The sequence below is a fragment of the Gossypium hirsutum genome, chromosome D08 (genome assembly GCF_007990345.1).
Source record: "Gossypium hirsutum isolate 1008001.06 chromosome D08, Gossypium_hirsutum_v2.1, whole genome shotgun sequence".
Taxonomy (NCBI): Eukaryota; Viridiplantae; Streptophyta; class Magnoliopsida; order Malvales; family Malvaceae; genus Gossypium; species Gossypium hirsutum.
In genome coordinates, this window is record NC_053444.1 from 47,529,384 (window position 1) to 47,542,680 (window position 13,297).

The following is a 13,297-nucleotide window of genomic DNA, read 5'->3' on the forward strand; positions in this document are numbered from 1 at the left end:
AAACTACAAAAGGTGAAAATACGACAATTAAACATAAAATACCCAAAAAAAAAGCTCCCTAAATGTCGAAATGTACTAAAACTACCACTACATTTGAAGTCAGGCCAGTTGAACCTCTATCTACACTTGTTAATTTCTTAAGTCAATTATTATTTAATTAAATTAATAAATTCTATAATAAAATATCAAAATTCTTATTTAAGTATACAATTGAATTAAAATCCTTAAAAAAATTATTTAAATTGAATATTGATTAACTTTTGTGGCTTGTTTTCGATTTCCTTTAACAAATTCTATTTTTGTTTGGTTAAGAAAAGCAGTAATGTGTTTAAATAAAAACAAAAAAGATTGTTAGTTAAAGAATCTAGTTAGTAGATAAAATTAATTTGATAATGTAGTAAAAACACTTAAACAGTTAAACTGCTTTTGTAAATTCTTTAACTTTAGTTTCAACAACGTAAAACAATTATTACATATGAACCTGCTTTCCCGGTTACTTACATTGGTTACTTTAAACTAAAAAAGGAAGAAAATAAAAACGCCATTAACAAGCTAAATTCAGTCCTGTTATAACGAAATCTAGCATTTTCCCCATAAATATAAATCTGATTTGATTCTCTGTATGCAAAAATAAAGCCTAAAATCTTCATTTGGTTCTTATTATCCAATAAATTTGTTGCACGATTTGTGTTTCCAAGAACATAATCAAGAAGCGGGAAAATGGACGACAGCTGTGCTGTGTGTGCTGAAACTTTAGAATGGGTTGCCTACGGCGCCTGCGGTCACCGGGACGTGTGCTCCAACTGCGTCGCTCGTCTCCGCTTCATCTGCAACAATCGCCGCTGCTGCATCTGCAAGACTGAGTCCGATGTCATCTTCGTCACTAAGGTTAGAAGAGTCGAATGATCGTAATCGTAGCGTTAGATAACGAAATTAAAGCAAAGTTATGTATATATATTCTGGTTTTTCTTTCCAGTCTTTAGGGGATTACACGAGCTTGGTCAATGACTTCTCTGTATTGCCATATGATGTAAGAGAAGGACGGATGGGTTCGTACTGGTACCATGAGGATACGCAAGCCTTTTTCGATGATGTTGATCACTACGAAATGATCAAGGCAATGTGCAAGCTTTCATGTACTGTATGTGACAAGATGGAGGATCGATCCAATGATGGGATGAAGCGACGGGTGCAGTTTAGGAACATTGACCAGTTGAAAAATCATTTGATTCATAGGCATAGACGGGCTATGTGCAGCCTATGTTTGGCAGGACGGAAGGTAAGGTTAATATGACCATTGTTTAGCATTATTTATAGCTGTTTGCATGCACTGAATCATTGATTATCTCACTGGTTTCTCTGGACTGTGTGTAATTGTAGGTGTTTATATGTGAACAAAAACTGTATACAAGAGCACAGTTGAATCAACATATAAACACAGGTAACTCTGAGGTGGATGGGACCGAGAGTGAGAGAGGTGGATTCATGGGGCATCCAAAGTGTGTGTTCTGCAACACCCCATTCTATGGGGAAAGTGAGTTATACTCCCACATGTCCATAGAGCATTATACATGTCATATATGTCAAAGGTACTGAGTTATTGATCCTGGTAGCATTTTTAGGACACGAGTTAAAACAAGTGGACTTTGAACTTACTTTTTGCTTGTTGAATGTTCAATGCAGGCGGCATCCAGGACATAATAAATATTACAAGAATTATGATGATCTCGAGGTAAGATGACCTTCCATATTTCTTCTGCTTTTATTTATTCTTAAATGGAAGAATGAAAATTGTCTACCGCAGATCCATTTTCGCCTAGATCATTACCTATGTGAGGATGAGGTTTGCCTTGCCAAAAAGTTTATTGTCTTTAAGTCTGTAGCTGACCTAAAGGTGACTTCTTGGGGGCATTTAAATGTTGTTTTTCTTTTTTGATTATTTGTGTATTTCCTTAGTATAGTTCACCTTTCTCTTTTCCATATATGCTAAGTTCTTGTATTTTCAATTCTATCCTTTCAGAGGCATAATACCAGTGAACATGGAGGTCGCATGTTTCGTGCACGGTGTAATACTGCTTTACAAGTATGTATCATCCTTCTAAGTAATAGACTCCAGATTAGTTTGATTTTACCGTAATTCATTCACTGGTAAGCGTTCATTTGTAGATGGCTTGTTGACTTCTTTGATGTTTTGTTAATTGGTCGTACATTTTCAGATACCGACCAGCTCTCAACATCATCGAAATAATGAAGATAATCGTTATGGAAGGGGGCGAACGGTTCGACGTCAACCATCTGATAATGACTATCAACTTTCAATGGCCATTGAGGCAAGTTTGAGGACAGCCAATGTGCCCTCAGCGTCATCTACTGTGCTGGTTGTCTCTGCTCATGGGGACACAAATGATGTTCATCCTTTTGAATCATTATCTACAACAGATCCGGAATCATCTTCAAGATATCTTCAAGCATTGGGGGCAGGCTCTAGGGGTGCACCTTTTCAAGCATCTTCTTTTCCTCCACTTCCCATGGTTCCCAGCACCAGTCGACAAAAATCTAAACAGGGCTCAGAAGATAACACCAAGCAAGCTCATCTACCATGCCAGAAGAACAAGAATGAAAAGTCTTTTAGTTTAGTTCAGGCATTGGCCATGCAAGCATCAAGTAGTTCAAGTCAGATTACTAAAACAACAAATATTGCAGCCGTGGCATCACCTGTTACAGGTAAGGGAGTTGCAGAATTGAGCTATACAAGTTCAAGTCATGCACAGGTTCAGACTCAATCCACAACAGCAGATATATTAACAGAATCTGGCTCTGGAATGAGCTCAGGCAATGTAAGTATGATTAGCCACTCTTCATCAGCTCCAAATCATGCTAATGGTGGAAACCCTGAGTCAGAACCATTGGTTTCTGGGTTTCCTCCGGTTTGTGGAGCACAAAGGCACAAGCATTCTTCAAGCAGCCGGGTTCTGAGGATTGTAGAAGAAGTTCATATGACCAACAAATCTTTGGCTGAAAAGATGGTGAGATGCTCTTGAATATGATGAACAAAAATACACTGGCTTTTAAAGAAATATCTAGACAGTAGACATTTGGCTTGGCACACCTTTTTCAAAAGCAGACACAGTTAACTGACGCCTATAATGCTAATTTAGAAAGTAATGTCCTGCAACTGAAAGGCGGGGCTGATGGCAGTGTCAAGCTGACATATAATAATGTCTTTTAGAAAGGGAAAGGGAAGTCACTGTATACCGCAGGCTGTAATTCAAAGGTTAGCCTGGCTGATAGTTTTGTGTATAGTGTTCCATTAATGGTCTGATGTTTTTTTAGTGAGTTACACGGATTCTAGTCGAGTCGGGTTTTATTATTTTAGCCATTTTGGATGATACATTTTGTCCAACATGGTTATTATGAGGGTAAGAAGAATCGTTGTGGAGTCTAGACATCGCTCCAGTGCGTAAATATACTGTAAATACCTTCATTCTGACGGACACACACAACACTAGTTGCCTTTTATAATTGGTTAATTTGTTTAGCCGGTTGTAACAAAAACATAGGAATACATTTTTGGCTGTATTATTATTATTTATGAGCATTGGATTAGATATTTTTGTGTGACAAATTATAGACTAAAAATTTAAAGCTTAAAATACGCTCTAAATCTCTTTATATTTTGTATGCTTGGAATTTAATTTTCTCACTTTTATCTTCAAAATTTTAGTCTACTTTTCAAATTTAAAAATTCAAAAATTTTCTATTAAATTCATTTATGTGACATTTTAAAATTAAAAGAAATCACTTAGTAATGATGTAACAAAAGAATTGAGTTGAAATTGTTGATGTGAACTCTTTTTTTTTTTAAAGTTCATTTGAGTTCGTCATTATGAAATAAATATTTTTTTGGGGAATAGTGTTCTTTAAAAAATGACTTAGCATTATAATTGAAATAGTTAACAATGTTAACTATTTAGACTAACTAATTACAGAAAATAGAGGGCTAAATTATGTTAAAAATTAAATTACATGTACCTAATCCAAGTTTCAACATAGCATAGGGTTCAAACTTGAAATTTAACCATTGTCTTATAATGTCAAAAAAAGGCAAGGCAAACCTAAAAGAAGTCTCTAAGTCCTTCAGAGTATTCAAATTATATATAACCACGTTAAATTTTAATCAAAAAATTAACAATATTAATCATTTGTATTAAGTAATAACATTATAAAAATATAAGGACCAAATTGTGTTAGAAATTAAAGTATAGAGATTATATCCCAAATTTATGCATAATAGAGAGACTAAAATTAAAATTTAACATTTTATTGTAATGTAAAGAAAAAAAAGAATCGCACATGTGTCAACAAAGGAAGGACCGAATTAAATGAAATTAATATATATACCACATATAATTATAATAAAAAGGATAAGAACTGAATTTAACCATTTATGTAACACCCCTTAGCCCGTTAGGAAGACATGGTGCATACCCATCAGCCAAACAGTTCGCCCAACGAACTAGGGTGATATTAACAGATTCAAAACCCTTGACTTGTTTCGATGTTTGAGGAAAACCAGTTATAAGGATTTTCCTTTACGTCAAAATCGTTAATCATTTCTATTAAAGGTAGAACATCTTTAAAGAGAGTAATAAGAATTACTAAACGACTCATTAATTAGGTTTCACCATTAAACGTGAATACACTTAGGAAAAGGAAATTTTGAAAATGGTGAATTAGGGGGGATTTGGCAATCACAAATATAAATATAATCAGGGCCATTTACACTTCGTAAAATAAAACAAAATACATTCGTGAAGAAAAAACACAATTTAAACGCTAATTGTGTGAGTATGCCTTTCGCTGAACAGCCATGCATGATACAAAACAGATCAGTAGCTCACTTATAGACGTAACTCTAGCGTAATCCCCTCTCTACAGATATTCTTCTACTACTCAAATGCCTAAGAAAAAAAGGTAACAATGTAAGTTCATTTGAACTTTGTAAGTTTCTAATTAACACAACACGATTATCATGTTACCCCTGATTGAATCAAAGATAAAGACATTTTCGAAACTCTGCCCTACAATAACTTTATGTCGGTCTGCCAATACAGTCTACTAGTGCACACATCACAACTACAACGCAAAATTCTTAATGGACACGTGCTAGTAAATCATGCATACTTCTCTCAATCATATATGTATACTTGTGACCCAAGCTTGTGCTAGCCTCAGACCCATAAATCAGAAATCAGAATCGCATATCTTTATTTCATTCCTTATCATATTGAACACGTGTTCTCCCGTAAGGTCGGGTCGTGATTTGTAAGTCCAGTTTGCAATAAAAGCTGCCCTACCGGAGGCATCACAAATAAGGTTTCTTTCCATATTTTTACATATTGCAGATAGTTTGTTACTAAGCTAGCACACAAGGTAGGTATTAACTGTGACCATGGCCATGAACACACAATATTGACTCATTATTACACAACACATCGACATATTTTCAGCAAAGGCAATTTACCTTACACGACTCCATGTCATAGAGTTTTTAAAACCCGAAAGAAGTAAAAAAGAAACTAACCAAAACCTGCAAGATAAAATCTACTCTATTGGTCATTTGCCTCAATCGTTAGCACCTTCTCTAGCTTCTTAGGCTAGATGAAAAAAATCATAATTATCAGACCCCTTTATGTACTATAAATTGATCATGCATGTATTAGAGCAAAGACATATATCCCCTCGGCGACATTCTAAGGGTTTCCTAGAAATTACCAGTCAGCTAGTACTTATCAATGGTGTTTGACAAGCTTCTAGATATTTTCCTCGTATCCTCTAGAGAAGATAACTCAAAAGAAATTCCTTAAGAACATAGGAGAGAACACAGAAAGAAAAGAAAAAAAAGTAAAACATACTAGTTATCGACACCCTCTTATAGCACAGATAGCAAAAATAAGCTTCGTGGGAAGGTCTGAAACTCCACTACCGACCTTGAATTCAGAGGCTAAGCTTACCTAATAAAATTTGAAATATAACCCCTTTCCAAAAATAACTACTACCACTATGAATAAGAATGTTATTTCTTCTTTTGTTTATATACTTGAGTCATTTAATTTATGCCATGGTAGGCTCGAACATGTTAATTATGATACTTTACATAGATTATTTAATTTAGAGCACATTCTTTTATTTCACATTAATTATAAACATAGATGTGAAACTTGTGTTGAGGCAAAATTAACAAAGTCTTCATTTCAAAATGTTGAAAGAAGCACAAAACCACTTGAACTAATACATAGACATGTTTGTGACTTAAAGTTTATTCAAACGAGAGGAGGGAATAAATATTTTATTACATTCAGTAATGATAGCACAAAATATTGCTACGTATATTTGCTTAAGAGCAAAGACGAAGCTATAGAGAAATATATTCTCTACGAGCAAAAAGTTGAAAACCAACTTAATAAAAAGATTAAGAAGGTGAGAAGTGATCATGGTGGTGAATATGTTGAACCATTTGAATATTGTACACAACATGACATTATTTATGAAGTAACACCATTATTCATGAAGTAACACCATCATACTCTCCTCAATCAAATGGAGTAGCCGGACGGAAAAATTGAACTCTAAAGAAAATAATGAATACCTTGCTAGAAAGCTCTAGGTTATCATAGGAAATATGGGGGGGGAAGCTTTTCTATGAACTAATTACCTTTTAAATAAGGTGTCCACAAGAAAAGGGACATGACACCATATGAGTTATGGAAAGGTAAAAAACCATTCTACAACCACTTGAAAGTGTGGGGGTGTCTTGCTAACGTAATGTATAATGGTAAGTCAAGACATATGCGTCGTCGACATGATATCGTTAAACAAATAATCTCAAACGGAGTTATCTCTATTGATTTTGTAAAATTAAAAGATAACATTGCAGATCCGCTAACTAAAAGCTTAAATTGAGATCATGTTGATAAAACATCGAAAGGAACGAGACTGAATCCAATGAAAATTTAAAGGCGTTATGTGAAGGAAAACCCAAGCTAGTTGATTGGAGATCCCAAGATATAGGTTCAAAAGGACAACCTACTTGCATAGACTTGTGAGGTCACTGTGGGGTTATTATCCCAAGTCCATTCCTATGATGTAAATAGTGACTAAAAATGGGATAGGTTAAACAATGATATTGATGATCGTTGAGTGTTTCGGTGAGATGAGCAACATAAGTCACCTATGTGAAAGTGAAGTGGGGCCGCTTCGAGGAGACTATTTGGGCATAGTTCTCTCAAACTCTTGCAGAACCAGGAGGTGTTCACGACTATATGAACATAGCCATGAGAAACCTTGCCAGAAAGGTAGTTGTGTGAGGTATATCATTGTTTACACAAAAGGCAGAAAAGTTTAAGGACATTGCGTCTACTGGTTAGCTAGTAAAGTAAATATACTTTCACAAGGGAATGTTCAAGGGTGAATGCCTACCTATCCTATGCAACTATCGATCATAGATTCTATCATCACATCGAGTTAATATTTTTCGTTAAAACTATCAATTTTCATTCATGTGGGGGATTGTTGGAAAAAATTTATATTTTGGAAACTTTGAGGCATATTCTCAATTGGTAAAGGTAGAGAGTTGAATCATAAAATTATGATTTTATATTCTACTCCATGAGACCTTTACAACTGTATATCATATGCCCAAAATGGTTGAGTGATGAATGAGAAATTGATGCTCAAAGTAAGCTACTTGTGAATTATGTTGAGAAAAATGAAAAGCTTAGATCCCACATTAGTTAAATACCAAATGTGAGATATGTATATATATATGAGAAACCCACTTGAAGGGTTATTGAATGACTAAGCTTGAAACACGGTTTCGTCACAGGGGGTGCAGGTCCAAACCTGCCGAGGTTGGGGGCACACCTGCACGATGTGGGTGACGCGAAATGTTCAGACCGGTCGGGCCTGTAGATATTTTAACCCAATACATATTTTATTTTTCTCAGCAGATATTATATAGAACCTGTATTAAAAGGAAAGAAATATTTCGATTTGATTTTATTCCAGTTAGATTGATTTTCAATTTGATTTGATTTTATTCAAATTGATTTAAAGGCTTCTTTAATGGAAAGATTTGTATCTTTATAAATGGAAATTTTCAAAATTCCTCCATATTGAATGTCTATAAAAGCCTAAAGAATACTACAAAATTCTTTAGACAGAGAAATAACGAATTTTTCACTTTAAAACATTCTTTTCTATTTCCTCTCCAAATTTTCAAACATTTTGGTGATAGAAGAAGACAAGGTTTGTTCGCTGATCACTACAAAGGTACTACTGCAGTCATCATTTTGTTGATGTATCATGGGAGACAATCGACCAATGTTTCTCCAAGTACCATAGGAGCGGCCGAATCTGTCTTAAGGAAGCTGTGAAAACAGGCCTCAACATCTAGTAAAACTCGATTCCCTTTTTCGATTTTTAATTTTCCAAAATCTTGTTTATTTAACTGTTCTCAAATCTGATGTTTTAAATAAATATAAATATTTATTTAATGTGCTTTATTTAAATTTAGTGTTTTTACATAAATATAAATGTTTGTTTATACTAATTTGTTTTATTTGTTTATATAATTATTTATATTTATATTTGTTTGTGTTTTGTCTAACAATTTGTTTATTTCATTTTAGTTAATAATGGTAAACATAATGTGTTTCATGGAGAGATATGTGAAAATTGATTTAGTGAATTTAATTCTTTAAATAAAGAAGCCAAATAGAGTAGTCATTATACATATCCATGTTTACAAGATTATTTCTCAAATAAATTTGCTTATTTTCATTTCGTTTTTGCTTTCTTTTATTCCTTGTTTTCTTTGTTTTAACTTGAATTTATCATCTCAGACTTTTTCATCCAAGTCTAATCTGAATATCAAACTTTTTCTTTGTTCTCTTTTATTTTCGTTTTTGACTTTTTCATTGTTTGTGCGTGATGTTGATTGTTGAGGATATATAGCTCAATTTGAATGTGTTTGATCTACGTTCACTGCAATTAGTCTCTCTGGATTGGCAATGGCCAAACCCTATTACTCTTCTTTCGTTCATTCAACCTAAAGTAAAACTTCTTTTTCACCCTTTTCACCATCGCCAAAGTCTAGCCCTTTCTTCCATGCCAACAACACCTTTGCTATTTCAAACGTATTTTATAGTTTCTTTTTTTCCAATAGTATGTTGTAGTTTGTGGGAATATTCCTAGACCAATTATTTTCGATATACTACTTGTACTTGTCAAGTCATTTAGCTTTCTCACTCAAAATATTAGTTTTTAATATAAGCTAGTTAGCTAGCATTCGTGATAGTGCTCAAAACAAAAAAATGTTTTATATATTATAATACGTCCCTTCGAATTTATTCATGCAAAATGTTTTTTCAAGCTCATTTTATAAATTTATTATTTCCAACTTTCACATAAATTATAATAAAATAAAATTTTATCGAAGACAATACTAATTTGTTGAAGAATCTTTCAACTTTTAACGAACAACACTTCGTAAATTTCTCTTAAAAAAATTGACCTTCCCCCAAAATGACGAAGACACAAATGTCCATAGCTGAGCTGACACTGGTTTGTTTCTTTGGGTCAAACCAATGGAGATATTTTCATTGTTCGTGTTGATTAGACCTATTTAAGGGTCGGGTAACTCACCTGGCCTTGTCAGATTAGACTTGGATAAAGATTTTCACACTTTGTTAAATAGTAAAAATTATTTTTTAAAAATTTAATTTAATTATAAAAATATATAAAATATAATTAAAAGTATAAATTTTATTATTTTATTATTTTTTAAATAGTGAAATAAGTTTTTTAAGTAGGCCAAAACGACTCCGAAACATGCTTTTAACTTAAAAATTTTTACTAGACCTTGGCCAAGCCCAATCCAACCTATTTACACCCTAGCGTTGAGGGTGGGTTGAATTTACCTTAAAAGTTATCTATGCTTTTTTGTAAATATTTTTTAAAATAATCACATTATAAGTTTTGATATTTTTTTACACAATGTTTAAGACTACTTATAATCTCTCCCCAACCTACCATAAATAGCAGAATAATGTGCTTCAACACACTTGAACTCATGTCCTCCTACATTAACAAAATACCCAATCCAATTAAGCTAATACTCAATCTACTTTTTGCAAATTTAACATAAATACAATAAATACATTGAATCTAACCCACATCATCAGCCTTCCACGTTTATGTTTTTCACTCTTACCACGTTGTCTAAATAATGTTTTTTATCATTTATATAAAATTTTAATTATTTAAATAAATTTTATTATATAAAATATTTTTCAACTTAAATTATGTATGTATTTGAAAAGTCATAAAATCAATTATTTTTAAAACATACATATTTCTATAATAGGGGTTCATTATAACAATTAAGTTTGTTGTAAAAATCATTATTTTATTTTTTATTTTTACTCTTTGCATCAACTTTTCATCTATAATAGAATAGTCATAAAATAAAAATAATAAATTTTAGTTAAAATATTATTTTAATAAAATATTTAAATTTTATATGAAAAATATACTAATCATAAACTTTAAATGAAAAAAATCCTTAATAAATGTAATGATATTCATAAATTTTATTTAAATTATGATCTAAATTCACTAATTAATATTATTACTATATTATAATTTCAATTTGAAAATTAAAAAATCAAATGTAATCTAAATCTAAATTGTTATTATAGGTGTAGCAAAAGCTATCGTACAACAATCACTTTTTTATAATATTCGAAATTCTTACAATGTTTATAAGCATAATTAAGATGTAATTAAAATATTTAATTTAATGAAATCGAGTAATTATAATTACCTAAACATTACACAACTATATTCAAATTAAATACTAAACCAATCTCTATATAACGATTAAATCGGTTAATACTAATAAAATGGTCACTTCTCGAATTTCTAACTTATTGACCCCGGGGGGACAACCCCATGTGAAATACCTGGTCTAAGTTTCCGCTGGTTTTTCTGGCCTCCTCGTCTCCTTAAAAAGTTAAAAACAACAGTCCACTCTTCAATATTTTCATACTGGCATGATCACATTTTAAGCCCCCAACCTATGTAAAAAAATCAATTTAACCTTTTTTTTTTCTTTGCGTTTCATTTAGCCTTCATACTTTTACAACTTGTTTGGCTGGCAAAAATAGCCAACTCATTCAGGCCTGATTCATAAAGCAATAGTAATTCAAATATTTAGTTCATCGTCTTTTTATTAATTGGAATAATCTATTGCAGGCAATTATGAATGTGGCCTGAATAGGCACTTGACGCTCTGCCATTAGAATCTGTTGGAAAAATATGATGTTTGGATCTTTGAGCCATATTTTCCATTGGTAAATGAGAAGTTTTGAATCATAAATTTATGATTTTATATTTTATCCCATAAGACCTTTACAACAAGATATCATATGCTCAAAATGGTTGAGTGATGAATGAGAAATTGATGCTCAAAATAATTTACTTGTGAATCATGTTGAGAAAAATGAAAAGTATTAGTCTCACATTGATTGGGAATCAAGTGCAGAACTTGTATATATATGTAAACCAACTTGATAGTAATTGAATGATTAAATTAATGCTATTCCTTGTGTGTAAAGGGTGCAAATCCAAATCTTTAAGGTTGGGGGCGCACTTGCACAATGTGAGCTATCATTTTGCTCGTTGATCACTGCAAAGGTACTACTGCTGCGGGCCAAATCTGTCTTAAGGAAACTATGAAAACATGCCTCAACATCTAGTAAAATTCAATTCCCTTATTTGATTTCTGATTTTTTTAAGATTTTATTTATTTAATTATTTTTTAGATCTGGTGTTTTTACATAAATATAAATATTTATTTATACTATTTGTTCAGATTGTAACGCCCCTGAATAATTTATTTTTATTTCTGTAAAAATTAACATAATTGTGTATTTGCTTTAGTGGTTAAGTGTTCTAGGTGTATGTGTGAGGTCTTGGGTTCAATTCTCACTTTTGACAATTTTTGTTATTTTTTATTTGAGCCTTACCCTTGTTGAGTGGACTTACATGAAATTTTCTATTAATCCATCTTACAATGAGCTTACTAGTTCGAGTGGTAAGGGAGTTAGAGTGTTGCAGTCTTGTGTTTGAATTTTTACGCGAGCATGGATATTATTTTTGCTCAATTGCATGAGAGAGTTTCGGTGGAGTTGGAATTTTGAGTTAGTAGGATAGTGGGGAGGAATTTGAGGGATTGCTGGGATATTTTTTTATTTTATTTTTTCAAAATTCCTCTCTTTCCAGGATCACTGATGTCAAATTTTCTTTTGTTTTCCTCTGTTCTTTTATTCATCACTTTTTTTTGTTACTTCCTCTATTTTGCTTCGACCCGTCAACGAATCTTTGTATTTTGTTGTTCTATTTTCTTTCGATTGTTCGATAAGTGGGGTTCTAACGCTTCTGTAGTTTTTTTTCCAAATTGCCGGTTGGAGCCTTATTTTTCTATTTTGGCAGCGGTGAATCGTGAAGTGCGAGGCTCTCCTCTTGTGGATTTGTAGTTGAAATCATTCGGGGTGTTGGGGTAAGTGATGAACGTTTGAATCGAACTTTTTTTGGTTTCGTGGTTTCGGATTAATCATAAACTAAGACTGATTTTGGAGTTTGGTTTGTTAATTTTAGGTTCTAGTGATCTCGGGTGTGTTTTTGCATCAAAATCGAAACAGGTGTGTACTCGAAACGCAGAAAACTAAACTTCGATAAAAGCTAAAAAACTGTTTTGTCGACACCGCACGGGCGTATGGTCGCTCGTGCGGTTGGTCGTATGCGAGACACGGTCGTGTGATTGACGGGGGCATGGTCATGTGCAAGACACGGCTGTGTGGGCCACACAGGCTAGGCCAAGTTGGGCATGTGGGCCACACGGGCGTTTGGGTTTGGGCCAGGCCTTGTGGGCCACACGGGCAAGGCCAATCTGGGCGTGTGGGCCACACGGGCATGTGAGCCTAAATTTTTAAAATTTTTCCTAGGGTTGCACGGGTCGTTCCGATCGACTGTAAGCCTACCGTAAGGTCGGTAAGGGCTAACCAAACCCTAGATTATGTGATTTGATATTCTGATAGTATGCTCTGAGTAGGATACTTTTATGTATGATTGACTATTCTGATATATATATATATATATATGATATTTGTACACAAGCATGATAAGCATGTTATATCTATATCTGAATCTGTATTCTGTATCTGCTTTTGGGGTA

General features: G+C 33.1%; 1 protein-coding gene across 1 annotated transcript; it reads left to right on the top strand.

Moving 5' to 3' along the window:
- Window positions 1-720: 720 nt before the first annotated feature.
- On the top strand, window positions 721-3,229 carry LOC107918287 (E3 ubiquitin-protein ligase hel2). Its single transcript, XM_041100037.1, has 8 exons — window positions 721-888; window positions 977-1,279; window positions 1,381-1,589; window positions 1,684-1,732; window positions 1,805-1,894; window positions 2,021-2,083; window positions 2,217-3,026; window positions 3,125-3,229. The coding sequence occupies exons 1-8, from the start codon at window positions 721-723 to the stop codon at window positions 3,227-3,229; spliced, it is 1,797 nt and encodes a 598-aa protein (XP_040955971.1).
- The last annotated feature ends 10,068 nt before the right edge of the window (window positions 3,230-13,297 follow it).